Below are 25616 nucleotides of genomic sequence, written 5' to 3'. Positions count from 1 at the left end.
CCTCACCAGCAGAGCGACACACCCGCTACGCCCACAGACGGGTGCCTTTATACAGGAGAGGGCTGTGAAATCTCCACGGAGCTCAGAGAGGAGCAGGTGACCATAACGGAGGCATTTTGCCCACTGTGAGCCCCATACTGCTGAAACACTGCACTGCCTTTCTTCTTTTTCTGGCAGAAATTCAGCTGCGTCGCAATGCCTCGAATGTGTTAATTTTTAAACACTATGTTTCTGGACATTGTAAGGGGTACAAACTGCAGTGTAAGTATAAACCTAAAGACCCAAAACCAAAATATATTAACAAAACTTTGTGTTGTGTTTTTATGGTGTTATTGGTATATAAAGTACAAATTAAATTATTTTTAAACACTGATTGTCTTGTTTTTCTTCTCTCCTTATTGTCCCTTGATACCTGTTCCTTCTTCTTTTCTCCTCTGTTCCCTTTGGTACATTTGTCAAACTACACCTTTCCTGTGTGCACACATGCACACGCCCACACACACAATCCCCTTCTCAACCAGTCCTGTAGTCTACATCGACATCCAGTTAGTCCTCTGTCGGAGCAGGACTTCAGCTTTCAGTGTGGCGATCGGCCCGTCAGTCTGTCCTGTTGGTTCCAAAACTCGATGAACTCTCTCTCTCTGTCTCCGTCTCTCTCCATCTGTGCGCTCTTGCTTGTCCGGGGGCCGCTGTAGTAAAAGGTCGTCTGGAGGGCCACATACTACTCTGAGCAGAAGTGAGAGGTGCTGCTGGGATACCATTCCTACCATTGCCATCCATTCTATTATTATCAATTGAAGCAGGTACGCAGAAACAGTGAATTGTTCTTGAAGATGTCAACAGGGTGGCCATCCCAGCAGCACTAGTTGTGCCTGTGCAATAAATACTGGTGCTGTACAGTGTTCCTCGAGGCTGTGCCTCCTCACCCAGGCCCTCGCTCACGGCTGTTTTTGTGTCTTAGCAGAGACTTAATGTTATAAGAAAAATATTTGTTTTAGCTGGAGTAGTTCTGAGCCTCTCTTGGCTTTAGTCCAGCCCAGGAAAAAAAAAACTCGGTAGGCCTGAGGAGAGGGAGATGGTCAGCCTGTCTGTCTGTCTGTCTGGTCTGTCTGCAGCCTCCCATCATCACAGCCCAGCGACACACTGCCGACCCCTCTCGCAGAGCAACATCTCACCTAGGTCCCTCTCTTGGACTCCCATTCCTGTGGAGATAAATCACAAAAACTTTCATTGTTGTGGGGTTGAACTGTAGCCTTCTTTCAGTCACTGGCAGCGGTCGCACATGTCGGCCAAGGCAGTACACCATGCGTATCCAGGCCGCTCGCCTACCTTGGCTTTCTGCATGACGTTCCCGCGGCCCGAGGCGTAGATGGAAGGGGGACGTTTGCGCATCTCAGAGGCGCAGTTGACAGGCATACTGTGATCTGTGCCGTTACTCTCGATCCTGTTGCTCTGGGCCTGTGGAGGACAACAGCAGAGCACAGTGAATACAACCTCTTTGACCTTTACAACACGCACACACACACACACTTCAGGAAGCAGCTCAATGCAATCCCTGGGTCAGTTATTTATTGATTAGCAACTGCAACCAAATGAGACACAGGCCTTCTGTCATTCGTGAGCTTTCTAAATCTTAAAAAATAATGAAAATTATTAAAATGGTGACTAATAAATGTATTGATTCTAACTAATGTTTCAAGCAGAGAAGGACAGGAACTAATCCAGGGATTGAGAGAGAGCAGCTGTGGATCACTCAACCTCAGTTCAATTTGTGTGGCGCTGGTCATGTCATACCCTAGGTTCACCATAGGGTGGCAGTGTGGTGCAGTGGCTGGCACAATGAAGTGCCTAACACTATATAAAAACACACACATTCACATACACTGTGTGCGTTTCCTTGTGTTTGTGTCTGTGTGTGTGTGTTTCTTTGTGTCTGTCTGTCAAGGGTCTGGATCGATCCTGATCGATTCTGGTGTGGGTACGTACTCTGCTTTCTGTGCAGCTGTCCCCCGCCGCCCCCAGCGAACCCCCCGCCAGTGACTTCTTCAGGCTCTCCTTCACATCCGTCAGCCGCAGTTCTAGGTCCACCCGCGCACCCTCCTTCTCCCGGCAGCGCTCCTCCAGGCCGGCCAGCCTCTCCTCCAGCCCCTTCGCTTTCTTGCCTATTCCAATACAAGTCCAGCCCCGCCGTTAATAACATGCAAATCAGTGCCTGACATAAACACGTATTCAATCAATACATAAATATATTAACACGTCAGGCAAATAAAGAGGCATGACACCAGGCTCCTGGAAGGAGGGGAAAATAAACAGACACTGGGCTGGAGCTGTGGAAACCAAAGATATTGTGTGTGCATGTGTGTGTTTGTGTGTGTGTGTGTGTGTGTGTGTGTGTATAAGAGTATGTGTGTGTGTGTGTGAGAGAGTGTGTGAGTGTCTCAGTGTGAGTGTGTGATAGAAAAACAGCCACCATCCCCCTGTGTCAGATCTGCAACACAAGCAGGACCTGTGCTGGGAATTAGAGAGCAATGCCTTCATCTGCCAGTTGGTGGAGCTAGAGAGCCACAGCACACAGGCTACAGGCTGTGTCATGCTGTACGCCCCTGTCCTTAGAGGAGGTCAGCACAGGTACACTGAAAGACGCAGAGAGTATTTGCAAAGCCACATCATAAACTACTGCTGTATCAATAAAATGGCTGAAAAAATCACACACCGAAAGATTGATTCATTTATTAACCCTCCCCAGCCCGATCCATACAGGTGCCCCTCACATTTCCAGTCCTGTGCCTTGCTATACCTGAGGCTGTCTTCAGCTCCTCCTTCAGCTCCTTCCTCTGTCTGCGCAGCGCCAGCAGCTGGGTGCGGATCCCTTCCCTCTCTCTCTCCAGCTTGTCCTTCTCACACAGGAAGCGCCGGGCGTCCTCCTCTGCACGGGTCTTCCCGTACTTGTACTGGTTGGCATCTGATTGAAAGAGAGAGAAAGAGGAAAGAGAGACAGAGAGGACAGGAGAGGATGAGAGCGAGTGAGAGAGAGGGGCAAAGTTAAGAGGAATAAGACTCAGCTGTGAACCTCCTGCCCAGAAGAGTGTGTGTGTGTGTCTGTGGTTTTCTGTGTGTGAATGTGCATCTGTGTGTATCTGTGGGTTTGTGTGTATGTGTGTGTTTTGTGTGTCTGTGTGTGTGTGTGTGTGTGCGTGTGTGTGATTCTGTATGTGTGTGTGGTATTCTGGAATCACAGAGTGCTGCTCTAGAACGTCTGTGTTCAAGCCATGTCTGGAACATTCAAGACTGTTAAGAAGCCGCAATAATTGGGAAGTAATTCAATACTGATTTACCCTGTGCTTGGAAATGGACCAAATCAAACAAAACACCCAGATGATGTCTAGAGCCGGTCTTTTTCTTGTGGTAGAATTATAAAATAAGATTAATTTGCTTGTTCAGATCAGTGTTTTTCTTTAAGCATGCAGCTTGTCCAGTCATAGGGAAACCCCTCAGAGAATGATGTGGCACAATGAGATCATGACTACGGAATGGTCTACACTAAATTAAATGCCACAAAGTTAACTTCTGCTGACCAACACTCACAGCTGGTTCTCTCTCAGCTCTCTGGGATTTATTATCGTTCACGTTGGTTGGCAGAACTAGAGACGTGTGCAAATCGCTCCCTTAAACATTAAGCTATATAACAAAACCAAACGTGCAAAAACAAATCAGACTTTGGCGTCTATTTTCCTGATGAGCTAAAGGTCGTGTGATTCCACCTCACTATTAAGCTCCTCTCACAGTGACTCATTCCCAGGTTAAACAGGTAACACAGTACATGGGGTTGGAGCTTGGGGGGTGGGAATCAAAGGTCATGCATGATATTGACCTTACGGGCTGTGGGAAGGTGAAACGGTCCCTCAGACCCCCTTCACACGCCTCCGCCCTCCTCTCCGAGTGAGAGAGTGCGACAGTAGATCCACCCTGTGAATCTCATGTTACCTTTACACTGCCTACATAGCCTGAGCCGGCCTTTGAAGAGCTGGAACTGTGGTGTTCACGCGATACTCTCGAGGCAAGTGAGAAAAGAAGCTGAAAAAGTGTCGCGCTGAATGATGGGCACTGAGAGCAAGGGGCAACGACTGTAAACCCTCTGTGGAGAGACCACGGGCAGCTGACGGCTCAAAGGCCTGCCACTGCTCTTGGTCAATTACAGTGAACACAGGCCGGATTCGAGCCCTGCTGCGCTCCTCTGTTCTCTCTGGGAGCCAGGAGACACAGTAGGAAGTAAAAGTATCCTTACTGGAGCCGTGGCGCTTGATCTTGATTTGGGACTCGATCTTCTGGGCATCTCTGCTGTTGAAAGAGGCGTGTCTCTTCACTGCGGCTCCCGGCTTGGATTCCTCAGGCTGGAACACAGAGAGAGATTGAGAGAGAGAGAGAGAGAGAGAGAGAGAGAGAGAGAGAGAGGAAGATAAAAGATCAGAGATGGAGGAGGGCAAGGGAGTGGATGGGAGGGGTGTTGCAGTCTGCAGGCTTCCTATTTATGGATCTCTGAGGAGAGAGAGACTATTCATGTGTTACTGCATCTCTCCTCCTTTCTTATTTTTGAATTTTTAAATCCCATCTTAAAAAAATATTTCCTGGACTTAGCCTTCGATTCTATTGTCTTTTCTTTTCTTTTGTAAAGTTTCTGGTTTGTAAAGTGCTCTGAGGCTGGTACATGAGCAAGCGCAGTTCTGTAATTTAAAAACACGATTTGCTTATTGAGAACATAAAGCAAGAGAATTACAGTCAGTTAAGTGAGCATGACAGCTGGGTCTGCTCTTCTGCAGAATAATGAAATAAAGACCAAAAACGCGGTTTCACAATCTGCTGAAAGACATCAAGTTCAGAGGCTGTATACGGGACCAGGGTTTACCGGGAAGGTTACGCAAAAAATAAATCCCAACTGTGAATATTTCCCGGCATCGATGGAGATTAATGAACTGGAAATGTCAACAGATTCTACAGAAACAAGAAAAAGAGATGACCCGATGACAAGACTAGCACCATTGCAGTACAACATAGAGCAGCTTGACGTTAGTAAGCAGATGACGGGATTATGCCTCACTGTGCTGTGCTGGGGTCAGCACTCCTGGACTGGGGAGGCTGACCATGTCTCACATGTCTATTTGTATATTGTATATGTATATTTGAAGCTGTAGATCAAAGCAAGTGGAAACATCTTGGGGAGGCCAGCAGTGGATCGATATAGTTTGGTGGTGATGGTGATGATATGTATATTATTATTCACTATATAAGGTGTCTATTTATGTGTTTTTCGTCCCCCCCTGGCCGAGCAGGGCCATCTTTCCTGCTGGGAATTCCACCGAAAGTCAGCTCTTGTGCAACCAGGGAAGAGGTTCAGCCAAGTTTAACAAGCTGTTAGAAGACACAGTATCCAGAGCCCTCTCTCTCTGACCGCTTTTATAGAGACAGCGAACAGTAACACCCCATAACTTGCTTTTTTCTCTTCAGTTCCTTTTCGTCTTTAAGGTGAAAGAATCACCCCTATTAAACGTTTTATATCCACACAGAGGGGGTGACAGGAGTATCTCCATGTCAAGTAACTGAGGCCAGTCAACGGTGACGGTGTGAAACAGCTGTAGGGGAGGGTAAGCCACACAATCCCCTGGAAGCTCCGAACAACTGGTGTTGGAAGATGGGGCACCGCTGGGCAGAGCCAGGCACCGCTGGACACCGCTGGACACAGCCAAGCACAGCGACTGTGTGGACGGTCAGCTGCCCGAAACATCTGGAGAAGCCTCTAGTGAGGACGTGGGCTGGCCTTTCTATTTTAGGATTACAGGGCGTGATGGGTGGAACAGAGCTCCCCAACACACTGAGAGGAAAGAGTGAATAACTGCTAAATACTACAGACCTTCCAGACTTGCTTTACTTTGAGTGTAATTGTTTTCTTCAGGGCACTGTACCCCCAATGATTACAGAGTGGATTTGAAAGCCGGGCTTGGGTCACAGGCAACGCTTTTTTTTTTTTTTTTTGAAATGCTATGCAAAGACTTCATTCTTCCAACACCAATTATAGAGATAAGCTCTCTCTTGGAATTCACCACTACTGGAAAAGATAAAAAAAACACAGAAGAACTTCTTATCACTTGTATTCTGGAATCCAGCTGCCACTGCATTCAGTTACTCAACACACTAGGCACGCCTTACAGATGCACAGACCGGCGAAATGAATGCACATGAACAGACACTCACACACCCACTCTCTCAATCACACACACAATCTCAAACACTCTCACGCACACAATGAGGTGCTTTGATGGCTTCCTCCTGGGAGATGTGGCAGATGCACTCACCTGCACTCTCTCGTAGGGCACCTCGTCGTAGGTCCTGCAGTCGGCGGGGGAGCTGCTGGCACCGGTTGCCCACCTAAAGGGGAGGAATGAGCTGCATGAACGCAATGGGTGCACAGTGATGCTCTTACAGATGCCCTGGCACTGCACACACAGGTGACTATAGCAATATGCGGTAGGTGGTGACACAGACAAGATGCCGGGGCAGTGTGTGCAGGGCAGGGAGGGGCAGCCGGAGAGGTACAAACTGTTCACAAAGAGGAGACTGCCGTCCATGGGAGAGGCAGGGATTTGAGTGTTGGGAGACGAAGGAGCCCATTATAACCAGTGGGTCACTCTAAATATGATACTATGATACTATATGAAAAGGCACTAAACAGAAAAGCAAAAAGCTGAAAACAAAACGAAACGATCAGGGTGGATGAGACACACAGAGATGGGGTGTGTGGGAGCAGAGCAGGGGGAGAGCTCACAGGAAGGAGTGTCTGACGGCGTCCACAATGTTGGCGATGGTGTCCACATCCACATAGTCGTAGTGCAGAGACTCTGGGTCAGCCGAGCTCCCTGTCTCTGCCAGGAGCAGGCCCAGCCAGCGGCCCAGATCCCCCGAGCAGCTTGCCTGGACACACAGAGATACACAGACAGACAGAGATCCCACACAGTGAGAGAGGCACACAGGCAGACAGACACACACACAGGGATATAGACAGGCAGAGAGACATAGACAAGTGCATAGACATACAGAGACATGCAAAGGCATAGAGACACAGAGACACAGAGACATGACAAATAGAAGAAAAAGTGAGTAGTTCGCATGATGGTTTGGTTAATGAACCAAACTAAATCTGAAGTGCAATTGAAAGAGATGAGGTATGTGTTTGGCACAGGGTGGTGGGGGGCATGCATTTCCTTCCTACCTCCAGGGCTGCCACCTCTGTGGCATTGCGCAGGAGCCGGAAGGCAAAGGGGTGTTTGGGGCCCAGGCCGGGCACCACCTCGCACCCTCGCAGTGCGATGGCATTGACTGGCGTGCGCAGGTCCGAACGGTCGCGGTGCAGGAACAGGGTGCCACCACGCACAATGCACCACCGCTCCTTCCAGCACTGACTCACCAGCACACTGAGGTAACCTGGGGAGGGGAAGGGGGACACACCATTAGACAAACAGAGAAGACAGAAGGTCAGACAGGAGAGACGGAAAGGGAAATGGAGAAAGGCAGAGAGAGAGTCACACATGTTAGACCAGGATAATCCAGACACAGTGCAGAGTAAATATGGGAGCAATGCAGACAGCATTCAAAGAGGGTACTGTGTTGTTTCAGGGGGTTTCAGAGGGTAGGGGTGCCTCACCGCAGCGGGGCAGATCCTCGGGAGATGGGCCGCTGGGCTCCCCAGCTGCGGGGGGCTTCCTCTTGGAGAAACTGATGATACGTGTGATCTTGCGACCAGCTGCCCGGCTCACTGAGCCTGTCAGTTCCGACAGGGCGCCACGTTTCACCTTCCCTGCAGGACACAAAGCACACACCCACTGTGGACAAGGGACAAGGGACAGGGGACAGAGTAACGGGTAAGAGGACAGGGGACAGATGACAGAGAATTGGGACAGATGACAGAGGACAATGGACTGGAAAGGACAGGTTAAGATGCTATGCAGACAGAAGACTGGGGCAATACAGAGAAAAGTGACACATTAACAGACATACAGAGAGACAGACAGAGTAAGAGGAAGCAGACAGACATACAGAGAGCCAGACCGCAGCTGCACTGGGGTGATTTGAGCCAGGCAGGCAGACATATGGACAAAGGGATAGATTCTTACCATGCTCCTTGCTGTTGACTGGGCTGCTGTTGTCCCCCGTGACAACGCTATCCGAGTCAGATGTGTGTTTGTCGGCTGACAGTCTCTGTGTGAACAGACAGAGACACACAGACACAGGACACATTTTAAAGGTTTTGGAGAGATCTGTCTCACTTTGATCTGGGCTGCAGCTGTCGGGGTGTGACTCAAATGTCGTGTGTCTGAAGGGCCTCAGCAGCTCCCTGGCCCTCGCTGTGCCAGGGTGGCTGACCCGACTTTAAAAGCACTAAAACATCGAAATAGGAAAAATAAATAAATAAAAACAAGACGGTTCGCTTTCTCTGCAGGCCGAATTGAGCAGACAGCTCCTTCTGAGGGAAGTCAGAAAACATAAACAGAGTCCAGATGTAGCAGCACCAAACAAAACAAAAAAAGAAGAAGAGGGAAATCTGTAGTCTTCAATAACATCTGAATTGTTTATGCAGACCTGCTATTTACTGTGCTGGCAGGTCTGTGCTATAGCGACTGGAGATGACGTGTTTGGGTTTCTGACTCCAGGGACTTTATTAAAACACAGCTGAGGTTTAAAGAGTGGACAGCTATCTTTAATTATCGCATGGAGCAGAAACTCACCGCGCTTTGCAGCGAAGATAAACAGCACCGCTACGGTGAGACAGCAGAGTGTGGCCGACTATTCTCTCTATTCCCTTGCAGTGCTGAACATGGGACTGGGCTGACTCCAGACATTTGAATGAATCACCGAACGAATGAATAAATACGTAAGTAAATAAAAAAATGAAAAACGTGCATACAAATTATATAGTATTACTGAAACCACAAGACAGAGTAAAAACACATCACTTCTAATGTCTAAAGGAAAATGTCTATGTCTGGGTTTTTTCTCCCTACTCTGAAAACCATATTAAATAGTCCTGCATTTTGCATAACTTTATTTTTTAGCTGTCTTTTCAAAATTACCCTTACAACAACTAATGGTGCATCTCCGGCCAATTACCCCCCACAGTGTCCTCTGGTTACCTTGTCCAGCTCGGTTTTCCTCAGGATGTTGGGGGAGACTGATCCCTCCACTGCTGACCCCCTGGTTGACTGGCTGCTGACCTCTCTGATAACCTGTAGAGGGACACAATCACCACTCTGCTTTAGATACAGCAGCCAAGGCCGCTCGCACAGCCCACCTGAGAGGGTCACACGTGTTGGTTCGGTGTTGTATGTCCACTGCTGCACAGACAATTCAACTGTGCGAGTAAAGCGACTGTCTGCTTTCATTGCACACATCCAGAAGTATTTAGACAAGCTGTAAATTATCCCAGCCAAATGCAGCACAATGGCTTTCAGAAGGCGTCGGCCTGCAAATTGACTAAAATAAAGTAAAATGCAAAGTTGCCAGCTCTCCAATTACAGGCAAGCTTCTTCCTTTCCTGTTTCCACTGCCACATTTGCTGGCGCTTTGAAAGAGAAAGAGAGAGAAGACTTTGCTGCCAGTCAGAAAAACACCTTTAGCCTACAGAGGGATGGGTATGGGTAAACATGACTGGTTTCACACAAGAAGAATGCAAAGTACATTTTAGAATGATGCATTGTGGGCCAGTGTTTGTGTGTGTAAATTCCACACAGAGAAAAGATGGCCGTTGTGCAACACTGGGGTCTCTGGGATCTCTGTGATGCTCAGGAGGTGAAATAAGAGGTTTTCACAATATAATATAACTTTCGGAGTATTACAACAGCAAGCAGGTGAGAAAATAACTGCTTGAAAATTACACAAAGGCCTCCCTTTCACAAAGTAACAACAAAAAAACTGAATGCCAAGGAGATTACTCAGCCACATAGCACTGGCATGTGTCGTACTGTGTATTTGGCAAATGTAGCTCTATAGGGGCTACCCTGCGTCAGCTACACTCGGCTGTCCTGCAGTCTGGCAGTCCACTCTGTCAGACACTAAGAGGAAACCGACTCTGGGTACTCGGAATGAAAAGGAACAGACGGCATGCTTATCAACAATCCTGTCACACACACAAAAGGGACGGCGCTTCCACATGGGCAGTGCATATGTATATGCTTCTGAAATGTGCATGAGCAGGAGGAATGCACAGCCGATGCTGTACCTCAATCAGAAAAAGCAGTTGCCAAGGCGACATCCCAATGATGGAAGAACGGCGGTGTTCCCCCCGCCTGCTCTTGCACAGTCTGCACTCTGCTAACTGACGAGTGGCGTCTCATACCTTGAGCCAGCCCTCAGCCTGCTCCTTGCTCTGCACCGCCAGCACCAAGGACTCCCCTGCTGGCAGGGAAAAGCGCAGCTCGTGTTTCTTGCGGCGGCCATCTTTGGGGACGTAGACGACACTACACAGGTGCAAGAGGACGTCCATGTAAGGGGTGTGGTCCTTGGAGCTCTTGTAGCACTGCAGGAACACAAAGAGAGAGAGAGGCGTGGACAGTGAGGTGACAAGGCAGTCAAACCAAAGTGGCTAAAGCAGGTAAATGCAGGAGGGAAGTAAATATGCCTCCCACTCCATGTCACAGTAAAATTGCAGAACAGTGTTTCACCCTGCGGCGTAAACTACCAGCAAGTTCTTGGTAAAGACTTTTTAATTAAAATTCAGTTTATAGGCCAGGCCTGTATCGTTAAGACGATCTGCCATCTTTCAGGCACGGGGTGAGGGGGGACTCTGATCTTAGGGACACCACTTTCTCCCCTTGCTCCATTAAAAGAGGAAGCTGCCCGGGAGGTGGAGAGGTAATCCCGCCATGCATGCAGACACGCACCAGGAGGCGGTTCTCCCGGATGATGGTTAGCTGTTTGGCCCACTGGCCAAAGCGCTTCTTGCGGAGCAGGAAGGCACAGATGCGGCAGTCCTTCACCAGGCCCATGGAGTTCTCCTCCGATGGCCACTGGTGTGTCAGACGACGGGCCTTGCCCTCTTCGTCCTCCTCGTCGTAGGACTCGTAGGAGCTGCTCATCGCATCAGAGTCATTGTCTGGGAGGAGGAGGAGGAGGGAAATGGTGTTCAATTAAATAAAACTGTACAAGAAAGCCAAGAGAGAGTGTGTGAGCATGTGTATGTGTATAGTGTGCATGAGTGTGTAGTGTGTAGTGTGTGTGTGCAGCAGGAGTTACTTACAAGAGTTCTTGGGCTCTCCATTCATCCTGGTGATGGGGTAGTTGTTGTCGGCGTCCTCGTAGTATCCGTCCTCGATGGAGTTGGGGGGGCTGGAGCTGCCTGAGGGACGGGAGGGGGAGAGGGCTTAAACATAGGACAAAGCACACCTGGGAAAACTGGGATAATACGGCAACAGGCAGCACAATTTAAATTAAAAAGTGAAAATTGGGGCAGAGTAACCAGTGAGTTTCTATATGCTGTATGCGGCCGCATCACTTCCTTTCACATGCTGTTACAGACGCATAACGTGTAAACGTGGTGCATCTCATAGCAACCCTCTGAAAGGAGTGATTATTATCATTATTAGTAGTCGTAGTAATAGACCAGATCTACACTATCTAAAACCCAGTCTACATGTCTCTTCACTTTACCAGCGCTGTGGAATTTCAGTGTCATTGGACTGCTACAGGTCACTGGTCTGAGAGGGAGCTGCCTGGGAGAGGTCAAACGTCAAGCGGTGACCTTTTGTAGCGTTATTTGCTGCCCTTCAGGAAGAGGGATGGGGGGGGGGGGGCTGTGGTGAATCATTGACCCCCAGCAGTAGCTCCCCATCTCTGCTGAGGCCTGTAAGATGAGGGTGGGCGGTGAAAGCTGCAGGTGCTTCCCTGGTAGCACGAGACCTGATCATCGGCTTACAGTGACGACATGCGGCCATAGCGCAGCATCTGCTCAGGCATGTGAGCTCCCTGGCCACTTTGCAGGTGGAAAGCAAAGGTTTCACAACACTCAAGAACAGAAGAACCGTCATAATGAGGACATTAGGAAGTAGGTAAGATGCTTGGAAATATCAAACTGCAGGCATCAGAACAAAATAACGACTATAATAATAAGAACGATGATGTTAAAACCCTTCATTAACTCACATCTTGTTTCAAGAGTCTGTAAATGCTTTTTGACCCTGCAATCTGCGTCTGGGTTATGATAAGGGAGTACAATTAGATTGGAAGAGGAGATACACTTGAACCTTAGTTCAATGCAGATATTTCTAAGGGGGGATAACTGGCCTTGTGGGTACAGAGGAGCAGTCACTGCAGGGTGTGTTAAGCGTGAAAGTGGAGAAGGTGACCCTTCTTGCCCCTCCGTGCTTACTGCGTGTGGTGATGTACTGGGGGGCCTTGCCTGGGCTCAGGGGCACGGCCTCTTCGTAGTAATCCTCTGGGGGGGGCGTGGTGGGCAGGGGGGGCGGGGTGTCTGCTGAGCTCTGTGGAAAAATCAAACACACCACACTGCCACCGTCAGCCTTCATGGGAAGCAATGGAGTCAACATGGGCCAGTTTTCCTGTGGCTCACTATTGACACCTTGTTGAGTCCCCGACAAATGTAGGCTGTTCTGATGGCAAAAAGGGGAGCTGTTAGGTCCGTGTATCTAATAGAGTGGCCACTCAGTGTGTGTGTGTGTATGTATGTATGTATGTATGTATGTATGTATGTATATTTACAGATGTTCACCAGGGTACTGGCTGCCTGGGCTGCCAACAAGGGTCTGGGTTCAGCTACTAACAAGTGGGTCCTTACTGCTTTTGAAGCGCTGGTCTCTGGGGCGTCCTCCTCGCACTCCTCCCTTGGCTCCTCTCCACCATCTTTCAGCTCCCGCAGGTCACAGTCTGCTGGAATATGACAGGCATTGCAAAAGACCTCAGTCAGGGGGTTCAGGCTCTGCGGTGCACACACAAGTGCAGTCTGGGTAATTAATGCTCTGCTGAAACGATCTACAGCACAAGAGTTCACACAACATCACTGGTGCCATGGTATGACTAAATACTTCTCTATGTAGTTCACACATTATATGCCCAATAATACACATGTATTTGTCACACGGACTGAATCTTTTGGCCAGGACATACAGCTGGGCTGGCATTTGTCTATTTTTTAAACACACTAGGAATAACACAGCTTTGAAACATGAAGGCAGAGAGTGTTGCACCCTTACCGAACTCTTCGAATAGGGACTCCACAAAGCTGGTGCCATTTCCATAGACGGAGGTGTTCATGTACACCTCATCACCACCATTAACTGCAACAAATGCATACAGACAGAAGTTAGAGATGCACAGCAGGATATTAAATCATCACCTAACAGATTTCACTGGCGCATCCTCCAGTAAAGAGAAACATGAACACAACTGTAGAGTATCAAAGAAAACCCCTAACAGCACAGACAAGTTATTATTGCTACTCGAAAACGAGCACAAGAGTGACATCATAAACTTGAATCGCCTGTTCTCAGCAGACAGAGATAAAGAGGAGCTGTATTGTTATAGCAAACATATAACAGCACCGTTTATTTATAAAACAATAAAATATTATTGGTACAGGAAGTCAACCTGGGACTATTGTAATGTATAGACCTGTAGAGTCCTGTGTATTCCTGTACAGACCCATATAGGCCTGTATACACCTATTATACTGTATTATAGTATATAAATGTCTGTAACTCTGTGTTGGGTCTGACCTGCAGAGGGCTGCAGCTGTCTCAGCAGGTTCCTGACAGCGGTCTTCTTCTCGGCCGTGGTGGAGCTCAGGGTCTCGTGGTCCAGGAGCTTCAGCAGCACACTGAGCTCTGCCACCAGCTGCTCCATCGCTGTGGGCAAGAGAGATCGCTGCATTGTTGTCATAGTACAAAAAGCAAAGCAAGCAGGCTTCCAGTGAAGGTAAGTTGAAGGCATGTTGAAACCACAGGAAAAACCTCTGAACAAAAGCTCAAATAAAATTCAACTTGCGGTGAGAGATTTATGGTTCTACTTCTGGGGGCTCAGGCTGCAGCAAGGAGCAGCGCTACACTGGGGATGAATGGTCTGCCCCCGTCTCTAGACTTCCCTGTGATCTCATGTTCCAACTACAGCTCGGATGGAAATGTGTGCATCCTCCTGCCATAGTGGATGACAACAGGGGAGTGAAAACTAAGGTTCTCGACTTGGAAACTCATAGGAAGAAGCGGCTGACTGGAGGCTAGCATGGATCCACATAAAAAAAACTCTGGCCCAGTCTGAGAGGAGCAGGGAGCACAGGAGAGGGAGGGATTGGGTTTCCTTGTCTTCCTACACTGGAAGCTCCCTGCCCGTCGTCCTGGGAGCCCTAACAGCAGTTATTGTGGAATTGCTATGGGCTGCCTGGTGTGGCTCCTTCCCTGCCTTCTCCTTAGATACAAAGATCACATCTTTATTTATTTACAAAAGCTCATCTAGGCTCCATTCCAGGAAAAAATCCCACAAAAACAACTCAAACTGTCTCTCAATGTCTCTCTCTCTCTCTCTCTCTCTCTCTCTCTCTCTCTCTCTCTCTCTATCTCCTTCCCCAGTCATTTGCACTTGGGTACTTTCCCTTGCCAAGCAAACTTAATCTCTGCATTCGTCAAGTAACCTGCAATGCAACACTCCACTTTTTCAGAGCCCTCAGTCACATAGGCACTGTGCACCACTGCAGCAGATGTTGCTGTGTTCCATCGTGGACCGTCTGCCACTTAATAGGCCACTCTCAACTCAAGTCTGAGCTTACACTTTGCTTGCCTTCCCCTCCTCCCCTCAAGAGCCATCGCCAGCCCAGAGGTTATGATTGCAGGTTGGGGGTGGTGGTGGTGGTGGTGGTGGTGGTGATGCCAGTGGGGGGTTATCCACAACCCAGGGGAAGGAGGGAGGGGGTGTGTGTGTGATTGCAGACTCCATACAAAATAAAGATTACTCATCACCACCATCCCACTTGACCCTGAAATCTGCCTCGCCAGGGGGGCCCCACGCTTCTCGAAGTGCTGATTCAAAACTTCTCAGTTAGGGAATGGAGACTGTGAGTGTGCGGTCATCGTTAAAAAAAAAAACAGAGAGAGAGACCTGTTTCCATTTAACCACGCTGCCGACACATAGGCTCCCTCAGTGGTTCCCATGTGTTTGCATCACACTGAGTGCACAGGATCAGAGAGCAGGGATGTCCTTGCATCTTGCTTCTCAGGACACACCTTAGTGATCTTTAGTGATCACGTTCAACACAAGAAGACACACAGGGTGATTGCAATGATAGCTGTGCAAGCATGAGAAAGTGCTCAGTACAGTGCTGTGAACGAAGCCTGGCAGCGCTGGCCGACCCGTGACTTGCTAATTACAAACTCATACCCTTTGGCGCTTTAATTCATTGTAAGAAGCCACTCGCTACCAGTTTTAAAAATAAACACTCAAAAGGGTCACAAGTTTCTAATTTGCGATTCGTGGGAAGGTCAGAGGGTTGATGTGGTGTGGGCCCGAGACTGCTTCCAGTATTGGCTGCAGAGTCAGAAGATGCTATTGATGTTTAGCGCTTGCACACCGCAGACATCACGTACAGCCCTCGTCTCGGTTTTCAAGTAGAGCCGTAGAGATTCCCGAAACACACTTCTTCTCCAAGTTGAAGATGTCACAAAATACTGAGCATCATGAATGCATCGTGTAGAAGTGTAGCGAAGTGTTTTTTCGCCAGGCAAGAGTTCACAGCAAGGTCCATTCTGGGGCAGCTCAGGAGCTGGGGAGACAGGAGTTGATGCCAAAGCTGTCAATCAGTGGTTCCTCATCAGGAAAGAGCAGTACACACCCCTTCTGGACTCGGCAGAGTGAGCCCCAAGGCTGGGCTACAAATTGTCAGCTTCTTTATTGGGAACAGGGTTGGTTTACCTCTGACTCTGATGGGGTAACCATATGCTATATGCTCTCTGCCTGAAAGCGAGAAGCATCCCTCTTGACGTGTCTCTCACCCTTTAATTGTTCCCATTCTCACCTTGTGACCACTGCAGGCTTTCCAGCGGCCATGCCCCGGGAGAAGGAACGATTGCAGCCCTGACCAACACCTTGATGTCTTCCACAGAGCTGAGGTAAGATTACGGATTAACTATACGACCTGAGATTTTGTAAAAATGAAATGAAATAAAGCGAGACAGCTGTGGAGGTTTTCTGTATCCATCGGACATCTGGATATCTTGGCTCTCCGACCACGGGAATCCAGCCAAGTGGTCTATCTGAGGGGGCTGATGGCCTAATGCAATAAGCAGGCATGGCAGGGCAAGGCAATAATCGATTTCATACTCCGATGACGGACTTGAAATGATTAAAAACACGTTAACAATAAAAATGTACAACACAACATAAAAAATAAAATAAAATGTGTCATTGTTCATAAAATATTGGGTGAAATAACACAAGAATGAATGACCTAAGCTGAGTTTGAGTCGATTTGAACAGCGCTGGTTTCTCCCAACGAGATGCCCCCGAGTGATCAGGCAACAGGCAGGACACTGAGAGACCGAACCATCCGTGGACATTGTGGAATTTTGCACAGTGAGGCAGAATTCCATTGTTCCTCTCCTCTTACACACAAAGGCCAACCCCAAAATCACTCCCAGAGTATCGTGTTGTAGAGATAAGGTTTCAACCAACAAGCTTAAAACAACCAATTTCCTAACCCCTGACCCTCACTACCCACACCCCTCCCCCACCTTCCATTAGAGAGAGAGAGAGAGAGAGAGAGAGAGAGAGAGAGAGAGAAACAGGTGACGACAGCCCAAAGAAATCCACAAGTCTTCAAAACTGAAAAGACGAAGACATTCATGTTATTGTGAGATTGCACCTCAGTCATTGGGTTCTTCGCTGCTGTGTACACAATGCATGTCCCCAGACTCCTCCATTTGTTATCAGCTTTCAAACTGACATGCCTTGAAGTAAAACTGCCCTGTCCTGCCTTTCTGCCCTTGTCTGGCTGTGCATCTGGTTAATCTTCAGCAGCTTTCTGGGAGAGAGCACTTTTCCTAAGATTAGCCAGAGTTGCGCATTTCTCAATCCCACCTGCCCAGTGATCAAAACCAGAGGAAGCTGCGTGGAAACCTTGAATAACAACACAGGATTGTTCTTGTGCTTTAATTGACTCTGAAACTGCAGGTAAAAATGGTCTGGGGGGAGATGGTTCTATCTGGGCTGCACCATTTCATTTAATTGCTGAAGAATGTACTTAAAATCACATCTAAACTCAAGCGATGTGAAAGATGTGTGCATGCAGTCACAACAGTGTAAGAACAGCTTAAAAACTAAATGATCTGAAACGCCTCACGATAAAGTGTCACAATAACAACAACAATACTAAACTAATTAACCTCTCTCGGTCTTGACTCCTGCGCTTCGGTTCCTCAGGGAAGCTCTTCTATTATCCCGTTGCTATCTAAGGCAACTTTCAGCTGTCTGCCATAGTGAAAAGCGCAGATCCAATTTCACTGCCAGGGAAACCTCCAGTGGGCAAACACAAGGGCTCTGTTTGTTGCAAAACCCATCTGCTGGATAAACAAATACTTCCTTAACTAATCTACATTCACTGCCGGGACCCATCGCACCCACGCATTGTGCAGCTCCTACACACAGACTGCACCCCCCAGGCGAGGAGACACCGCGGCCCTGCGCACTTCCACATGGCAGTTTTCAACACTTTCACTTCAGAAGCAAAGGCAGTTTTAAAATCATGTATTATTATTATTTAAATTTGCTGTATTTAATTACATTCAACTTTAGAGTGCTTAAATAATAGATAAGCATATTTAAAGTGTACGTAACGGTACTTATTTTTCCTGTGGTTAGGAATACATTCAGTCAAGGTTTGTGACTTCATCACTTTGTTTAATTCCAGCTCCTTTCCCTCTGACAACATCAAATACTCAATTAATTTGACAAATACAAAACAAAACAATAAAACAGTAACACTTGGGAAGGAATGGGTTTTTGAGGTTACACAAACCCTTTATTATCAAATGTTCTGTTCTGTTTGTTACTTAAAAACCACAATCTGGACGGCCACCTTTGAAGGCTCCGCTCTACAGTGTATTGGGTCTGACGCCCGGCAGCTCAGACAGACGTGTGCTCTGAAACCACACTGTGGTTCAGTCACACCCCTTTCTCTTCTTGATTTTATCTCATATGTTCCATTTCCAAATAAATTTCCACCCCCCCCCCCAAAGCCCTCTCTGAGGATTTACAGAGGCACGAAGACAAAGTGCTCGTTTTGATGTCTTTGTTTTTAATAAGAGCAACACACCTAAAATAAATGCACACATAAATAAATAAAAAATTCCCCACTTGACCACAATAGATCCTCTGAGGTTTTGCACATCATAAAACGGAGACGGCAAACATCTGGACGAGCTGGATCATGCAGGGGAGGCTAGACTCTGCAGAGAAGCCTGTCAGCTCTCCCACCCCAGCCACAGGGACAGCAGCGCAGCCACGCCACGCCACAGACGAGCAATAGGTTAGCAGCGGACAATCTGGACAATTACACTGGTCACTGGGAGGCTGCCTGCTACAGATATCAGACTAATTCATTTTGCAGTGGAGTTTGTGTGGGTGTCGGGAGTGCCTTCTATGGTAACGACACCGGTGTAGGGAACACCTGGGAGAACACGTGCATGTGAGCCTCCTCTCCTGCCGAATGGGCTTTTTCCTTTCTGTACTCTGACACACCGTCCCCCGTTAGTGCTTCTCACATGGCTGTGAAGAGCTGTAAAAGCCACAGACACAGCAAGGGGTCGACAGTCAGACACCTTGTTAAGACTCACTCCGAGTGACATCCAAGTAGTGAGATGAAATGGCCTGCATTTCCTGCATTTGGAAGTGGGGGAAGTTTCCGTCTTAGATCGCCATGCACAGTGTGCCTGTCCTATTTCACATATTACCTGGCACACTGTACTGTTTGGCTGGAAGACCACTTTGTTTTTAAAAGTAAAAAAAAATACATTCAAAAATCTTATGGTAAGGGTCTGGGGGAGAACAGTGAAAAACAAAATGGAATTAGAAAAACGAAACTTGAAGTCGCAAACAGCACAGAACAGCGTGTCCTGGAAATTTAAACACACCAACTTAAAACTGAGGTGTATAGGCCCGCAGGCACACCACTGCTTTAACCTTTCACACTGTGAAATGGACACATAAGGAAGAAATTTGGAAAGATTTAGAAAGAGCTGGCAGCGCATGCATGGGCACAGAGGAGACAGTGAAGTAACTGAAACGGCTACACCTCAGGGCACACAGGCAGCTCAGACTCTGGGCTGTCAAGAAAATGGTGCCAAGAAAAAGCTCTCAAAGGGTTAATCTCACCTACCGGCCACAGCTGACGTGGAGGAGAAACTGACCATCTTTCCCATCAGATGAAGAAATAAAATAAAAACCCAGAGTCCCTCAGTTAGTGAGAGTTAGCGATCATTGTCTACAATCTTCTCCACCAGTGAGACAAAAGCCCTTGTGGTTTATCAGGCTAGGTCCTGCTGAGGTACTGTGTATCTCCTCTCTCTCTCTCTCTCTCTCTCTCTCTCTCTCTCTCTCTCTCTCTACTGCAGACTGTGTGCACTCTGCTGTGTGTCTCAGTCTTGTCTCTTTCTTGGTGGGTGTGTTTTAGTCTCCTGTGTCTTCAGAGGAATGGGCTAATCTCGGGGCTCTGAGCAGCAGACACACACAGTCAATACACACACACACTCTCATACACTCTCTCACACATGTTGGTTGAGAAGATTCCACCCCTCAGCTTCAGTGAGCTCATTGTTGTTGTTTTTTGTAATGTTTATCCATTGAGCTTTACAAAACACACTTTTTCTATGTCCCCCACTACATGTCCACCATTTAATCAACCGTAATAAAATATAACGCCCCTTTGACTTTAATGTATAAATAGATATTATATCTCTGCAGATTTATGCTATCCTAATTTCAATAGTCACAGCAGTTAATCTCTCCAGTCTCTTGTCTGACTGCAATTCTTACCTGTGAGCAAAGCCCCGTCTCTCTCTCTCTCTGCCAGCTACGCAGTGACTCAGACAGCTTCACAGAGACCTGTGGGTTCGCATGGTTTTGTCTGTGTTTGGTGTGTTTGTGTCTGATTTTATCTTTTTAATTTTCACTTTTATCCATATAACCGTTTGGCTGTCCCTTTTTAAATTCATAAAATTTCTGTTAGGGCTGTGTGTTATAACATTTGTGGTTGCTCATCTTCTTATAAAATAATAAAAAATGTTTTATTGCAAGAATAATTAAGAATTACAACACAAGAATGTGCTGAAGCTGACCACCATAAAATGAACAGCAGGGGCTTATTTCATCCACATAAAGGCAACGATTAGCTGAGCTATTTCTGCTTCATGCATACCAGAATTCATTGTCACAAATAAGGGCATTTGTTATTTTGTCTGTCTGTCTAAGCTCCACCCCCCTGCTGCTTTCGGTCGTGAGTTTTGCCTTCACCATATTTATATTACAAAATTACCACTGCTGTATTACTCTGGATTAGAAAAGACTCCTTCCTTTGCCTAGCTCTTGCTCTGTCACAGAAGGGTGTGTGTGTGTGTGTGTGTTTGTGTGAGAGTGAGTGTTGGTTTTTCAAAAGACTATTTCATGCTTTGGTTCGATACTGTGTTGAATAAGGAGTCATGTTCTGACATTTTATCAACCTAAAACTAAGCAAAACCCCCCATAACAAATACAAAACTTGCACGCAAACACAATGTTGCAGAACAAGGCTCTGGGACACACAGGACTCAGCTTGTCTCATACCTGCCGGCTGTGTCAACGCTGCTCAGCTCTACTCACCTGGGGCCCCCCACACACACCCTCGCTTATTTTTCCATCGTGCAATACCGTTCTCAACACAATAATCAGGTCCCAGAGGCCTGCCCTATGAAAACGAGCACCGCCAAGGAGAGTGGAACAGCCCTGTTCCCCAGCCCTCGACGCCTTGCAATTCAGGGACATTAAAACCACCACACAAGTCAAGTTCTGAAGGACACACTGTTCACTCGAGTTTAATACAGCAATCAATCAATCAATCAAGTCTATCTGTAAAGCGCTTTAAATTAAATCTCTCACAGATATAGGGTTTTATGTAAAAAAGAACGCAATATATATATATATATGTCATCGTCATCATCATTATCAGCCTATATCGATCTACGTCCAGACGAAGGCCTCCCCAAGATGTTTCCAAGGGCTTCGATCTACACCTTTTCTCTACCATGGCATGCCTGCAAAGTGTACGATTTCATCTTCCCATCTTCTATGTGGTCATCTTCTCTGTCTTTTTACTGAGCCTATAAGCAATCTTAAACAGAAAAAAAATGCCACAAGACAGAAGCGATTATGTAAGAACCTTTTGACACGACTGGCTTCCTTTGCTCCTGAGCATTATTATTATTTCCTGGCTTATTTTCTCTGCATTCATTTGCTTTCTCTCTTTCTTTTTTCTAAAGCCAGAAATGGGTGTGAGGAAGGAGCTACAGTCTACATAGGAAACACCCCCAAAAAAACAAACAATATGCAAGACTGAAGTGGCAGGTGAATGAATAGAGAGTGCAGCGCAGGGTGGCGCTAGTGTTATTCCAGCACACAGTGCACAATTAAAGCAAAGCACTTGGGGCCCCTGGAGGAAAGAGATGGCCATTGTCTCAGTGTGAACCCTCTGGCCTTGCCGAGGGAGTATAGAGTATCACAGAGACCCTCCCTGCTGCTCTGGCCTGGGTTTATCACCCCAGAGTTTCCGAACAGCGCCGGTTCCCAAGGACCACCCTATAGCCCTGCGACCCCCTGACAGTCCCCATTCACTGTATCCGAATGCACAAGCCTGGCTGAAACCCAGTACAGTCAGTCAAAACAACCCCCCCTGCCCAGCTCCCCATGCCCCCTTTCCAGTGGAAGCCATTAGTGTGATTAAGCACAATGCACTTTGACCTCTGTGTCTCAGCTAATATTGCTGTCAGCCGTGCATTGTAAACACACATTTCTGCTGCGTCTTGACACACCTCACATGAGGGGAAAACCACAAACCCTTTGCTGTTTTTTTTGTCCAGAGTTCATTGTTACTTATTTATAAAAATATAGTTAGTATTCTTGCTCTTAGTCAAATTTTCTCTAATACAATGGAGGAGGAAGAAGGAGAAGAATCCATCTAGAATTTAAACCCACAAGCCTGCAGTAACAAGTCCAGAGCCCTGATCACTTCTGCACAGGTGAGGAGTTCAGTTCAAAAACTGCAGAATGAGGCAAACAAGGGACACACCCATTTATTTTTGGGTCAAGGAAAAACACTGTCCACAAGTTACACCATTCCCTGAGCTGCCCACTGATATAATGTAGAGCGCAACATTGCTGCAGCACAGCACTAGCTGGGCAGGGTCTCTCTCGGGAGGTCACCTGGCTCACTCCTGACAGAGACAGCCATCTCATCTTAGAGCCCTGGCTCCTTTCCCTTGCAAAGGCAAGGATGATGAACCGCTGCATACCTGTATAGAAAGATATGACTCCCAATCTTTCCCATCGGTGCCTGTAAATTCCACACACGCTCTGAGAGTGACTGTTCCAGTCCACAAGGGCTGCTGTGTCTCCGAGGAACAGACCGATTGCTCAATTCCCCGCACTGTGCCTATGGTTTTGGATGCAAATGACCTGACAAACACAAATATCAGCATGAATATTCAAAACAACACAGGTCTTGTTCTGAGACTTAACGTGAGATGCCTTGATCTGGAGGAACCTGAACTGAATTGAAAAGGCACAGGACTATTAAGGAAGACTTAAGGACTCTTCCTATTCACTGAGTTTATGAAAAGACTGGGAAGAAAATGGAGATGGAGACTTATTGTGTTATAAAGCTAAGACCCCTTCTTACACTTCTATGCTGCTCCTCTTCATAATTAATTCTGAATTAAAAGAGATCGAAAAAATATATAATAATATAAACACATAGAGGAAGTGTTAGTGAGTCAGTCGCACCGGCAATGCAATTCATTCTGCAGGTGCTCTCTCTCCCACAAACAGCAAGTGATTGTTCATTTTAAGCAGCATCTGGAAAACTGCATTTCTTCACACGCAAAACAAACCACTAATCAAAACAAAATACAAGACCATTCTTAATTAAGAACTTACAAATAAACACACAAACAAACAAATAAACAAACTAATAAATAAATAAAATCAAGAACCCTGAAAGACGTTTGGAAGCAGCGGTGGAGCTGTGCAGTGCAGCCACACAGTGTGCAAGGGACACCGGCTGCAGCTGTGACTTCCTGTCTGGCTGAGGACATCGCCTATCACCCAGACCTTCTGCTTCCTGTTCCTCCTCTCCACTGTCCTCCTCCATCCTCAATGGGACTGTTTCCAGGAGGACTAGAGCAGCCCGGCTGAGCCACTCTTCGCCCTGGCGGAGAGCGAGGCTTGTTATCTAGACATTCTCTACGCTGACCAGAAGCTAAGGTCCCATGCCAGTTTTGAGACCACTATCCCTCCCACTCTGTGTGAATCCTCTCTCCATTTCCCAGACTGTCCACAGTGGGCCTGTCCTTGTGAGTGCTGGGACTGACATGCTCTCAAGTTAAAACCCCAAAACTAAAGAACACAACACAGGAAAGGGTCTGGTTGTGATGCTACAGAAGTGCCTGTCACAGTTCTGTATCAAAAAGGATGCCTGTCAGGCCGTCAGAACCCCCAGCAACGTGAACACAATGAATGTCCTGCCACAGGTATGCCAATTGGGAATAAAGCGGGGGCAGTGAGCAGTGGGAGTCGCAACGTCATCCGACTCTAATAAAGCGCGACCCCTCCCTGTGAGTAAACAGGACACAGGAATAGTGGACATCCTTCCTGGCTGGCGTCACAGCTCCTGTTGGACGGTCAGTGTCATCCCTGAAGCTGCTGGCAGCGTTTATGGCAGGAAGAGTAGAAATGGGGGAGAGAAAAGAAAAAAATCTTTGTGCACTGCATGCACACTAGGCTTGGCCTCCCTTTCCTTTCCGGTGCCTGATGCCACCTCTGGCTCCCTTCCTGCCTCCAGACAGGTGCGTACCAACCCAAATGGATGACCCAAGTTAGGAAGATGTGATCAAACTGCATGAAAAGAGTGCGGGACTGATAGCAAGAGCCGTGTTAACTGTCCTCAGGCTTCCTAGAAGTTCGACAAGAGAAAATCCCAGCAGCCTCAGAGTCAGTCATCCTAAATAACCCCCCTCCCCAGTCAGTTAGCTCAAGTCAGTAGGCCTGATAGGAGCAGACTGTACGGTCTGCAGCTTCTTACAAAATCAAAGACTTTTGTCTGTGTGTTTGAAAAAATTAGTTGACTGCACAAAGCCAAACTGACTATGCAATAACACACAGGCATTTTTTACATTCTTCTCCTTCTTCTTCTTGTCAAATGAATACATTTGTTTGTTTATTTAAATGTGTATTGAAAGCTCTATTTATTTATACTAGCTGTGTATCAGAATGTAACTGATATCCAAACGCCTCCAAGTGCGACACTCCGTTCCCTTATTTGGCTGGTATTTACAATTAAGGGAGTTATGCTTTAACACTGCTTCATTAGTCTGGGTCCTCTGTGCGATCAGCACAGCTGTGGAAGGAATATTCTCTCCAGTTCACAGACTTTTTGACTGGAATCTGGAACCTTTTTGCTGTTGCCTTCAACACACCCCAGTTTTCTTAATTTTATTTAACAACATGACCAGTTTCAGCCACTTGCCTGCTGTGTGAAGGTAGATGCTAGATGATTGTTCTTCGTTTCTGGCAAAGGAGGGAAACTATCCTGAAGGACACATGTGGGACCAGACCACATGTTTGTCCTGTGAATATTCACTATTACATTAGCTGCAACAACAAAACATAAAACATGCGAATAGTTTGGCTGCTGGAGATAGAACTGTAATATGATTTTAGGTCATAGAAGGTCATCTTTTCCTGTGTGACCTTCTATCGCTAACTAGTGAAAGTAAAACTTAAAAAAAACATATAAAACAAATATTTTATATTCTTGTACAATGAAAACTATTTATTGGTTGGGCAGTGCAGGTGAATACCAATACATTACTATTATTATTTCTATAGACTTCTGTATCTGTATTCTGTATCTGCTGTAGTTCTAGCATCAGATCTTTAAACTTCTTGTTTCTGCCGAATTCTGAACAGCTTCTTCCCATAGTTTTGAAGCTATCAATGAGAAACATTGCAATTTTGTATCTACAGTATGTTCACAGTGCTGTTTGAACAGACCTGCTGAACGAAACTGATATGATATACATGATTGGGATATAGCTTTTTCTCTTTTTATGGGTTCTCTGCTTTCTAATGAGCATTAACCAGCAAAATGAATGAATAATCAAATCCAGCTGCCGAAGCTTTGAAAAATGTGTCAATAGAGATAATAGCAGGTAGGTTAGCGTCCGTGCTGCGGTGTAAGTTACGTATATGGACCTCCAAAGCCGTGAGATTACAGTATGTAGTTTAGTAATAGTGTATATAGGCTACAATGTGTCAGTGTATCAGTCAATAGT

General features: G+C 46.9%; 1 protein-coding gene across 4 annotated transcripts in view; it reads right to left on the bottom strand.

The window, feature by feature from the left end:
* Positions 1–307: 307 nt before the first annotated feature.
* afap1l1a (actin filament associated protein 1-like 1a) overlaps positions 308–25616 on the bottom strand; it is a 33874-nt gene continuing 8565 nt past the window's right edge. Inside the window, exons 1-19 of one of the 4 annotated variants that reach the window (XM_066717075.1) lie at positions 19415–19633; positions 13773–13901; positions 13251–13334; positions 12836–12927; positions 12410–12521; positions 11282–11380; positions 10926–11137; positions 10382–10561; positions 9180–9272; positions 8163–8247; positions 7694–7846; positions 7262–7473; positions 6818–6963; positions 6348–6420; positions 4286–4391; positions 2798–2962; positions 1987–2162; positions 1330–1458; positions 308–1202 (exon numbers count right to left, since the gene is read on the bottom strand). In XM_066717075.1, coding sequence (XP_066573172.1) covers positions 1176–1202; positions 1330–1458; positions 1987–2162; positions 2798–2962; positions 4286–4391; positions 6348–6420; positions 6818–6963; positions 7262–7473; positions 7694–7846; positions 8163–8247; positions 9180–9272; positions 10382–10561; positions 10926–11137; positions 11282–11380; positions 12410–12521; positions 12836–12927; positions 13251–13334; positions 13773–13901; positions 19415–19457 — 2316 coding nt within the window. In that variant the 5' untranslated portion in view covers positions 19458–19633 and the 3' untranslated portion in view covers positions 308–1175. Of the gene's footprint in view, positions 1203–1329; positions 1459–1986; positions 2163–2797; positions 2963–4285; positions 4392–6347; positions 6421–6817; positions 6964–7261; positions 7474–7693; positions 7847–8162; positions 8248–9179; positions 9273–10381; positions 10562–10925; positions 11138–11281; positions 11381–12409; positions 12522–12835; positions 12928–13250; positions 13335–13772; positions 13927–19414; positions 19634–25616 lie in introns of those variants that run through there. The other 3 variants (XM_066717077.1, XM_066717079.1, XM_066717078.1) reach the window with 3 other exon arrangements.

This window comes from Amia ocellicauda, chromosome 11, assembly GCF_036373705.1.
Source record: "Amia ocellicauda isolate fAmiCal2 chromosome 11, fAmiCal2.hap1, whole genome shotgun sequence".
Taxonomy (NCBI): Eukaryota; Metazoa; Chordata; class Actinopteri; order Amiiformes; family Amiidae; genus Amia; species Amia ocellicauda.
This window is presented reverse-complemented; position numbering and strand designations above follow the sequence as displayed.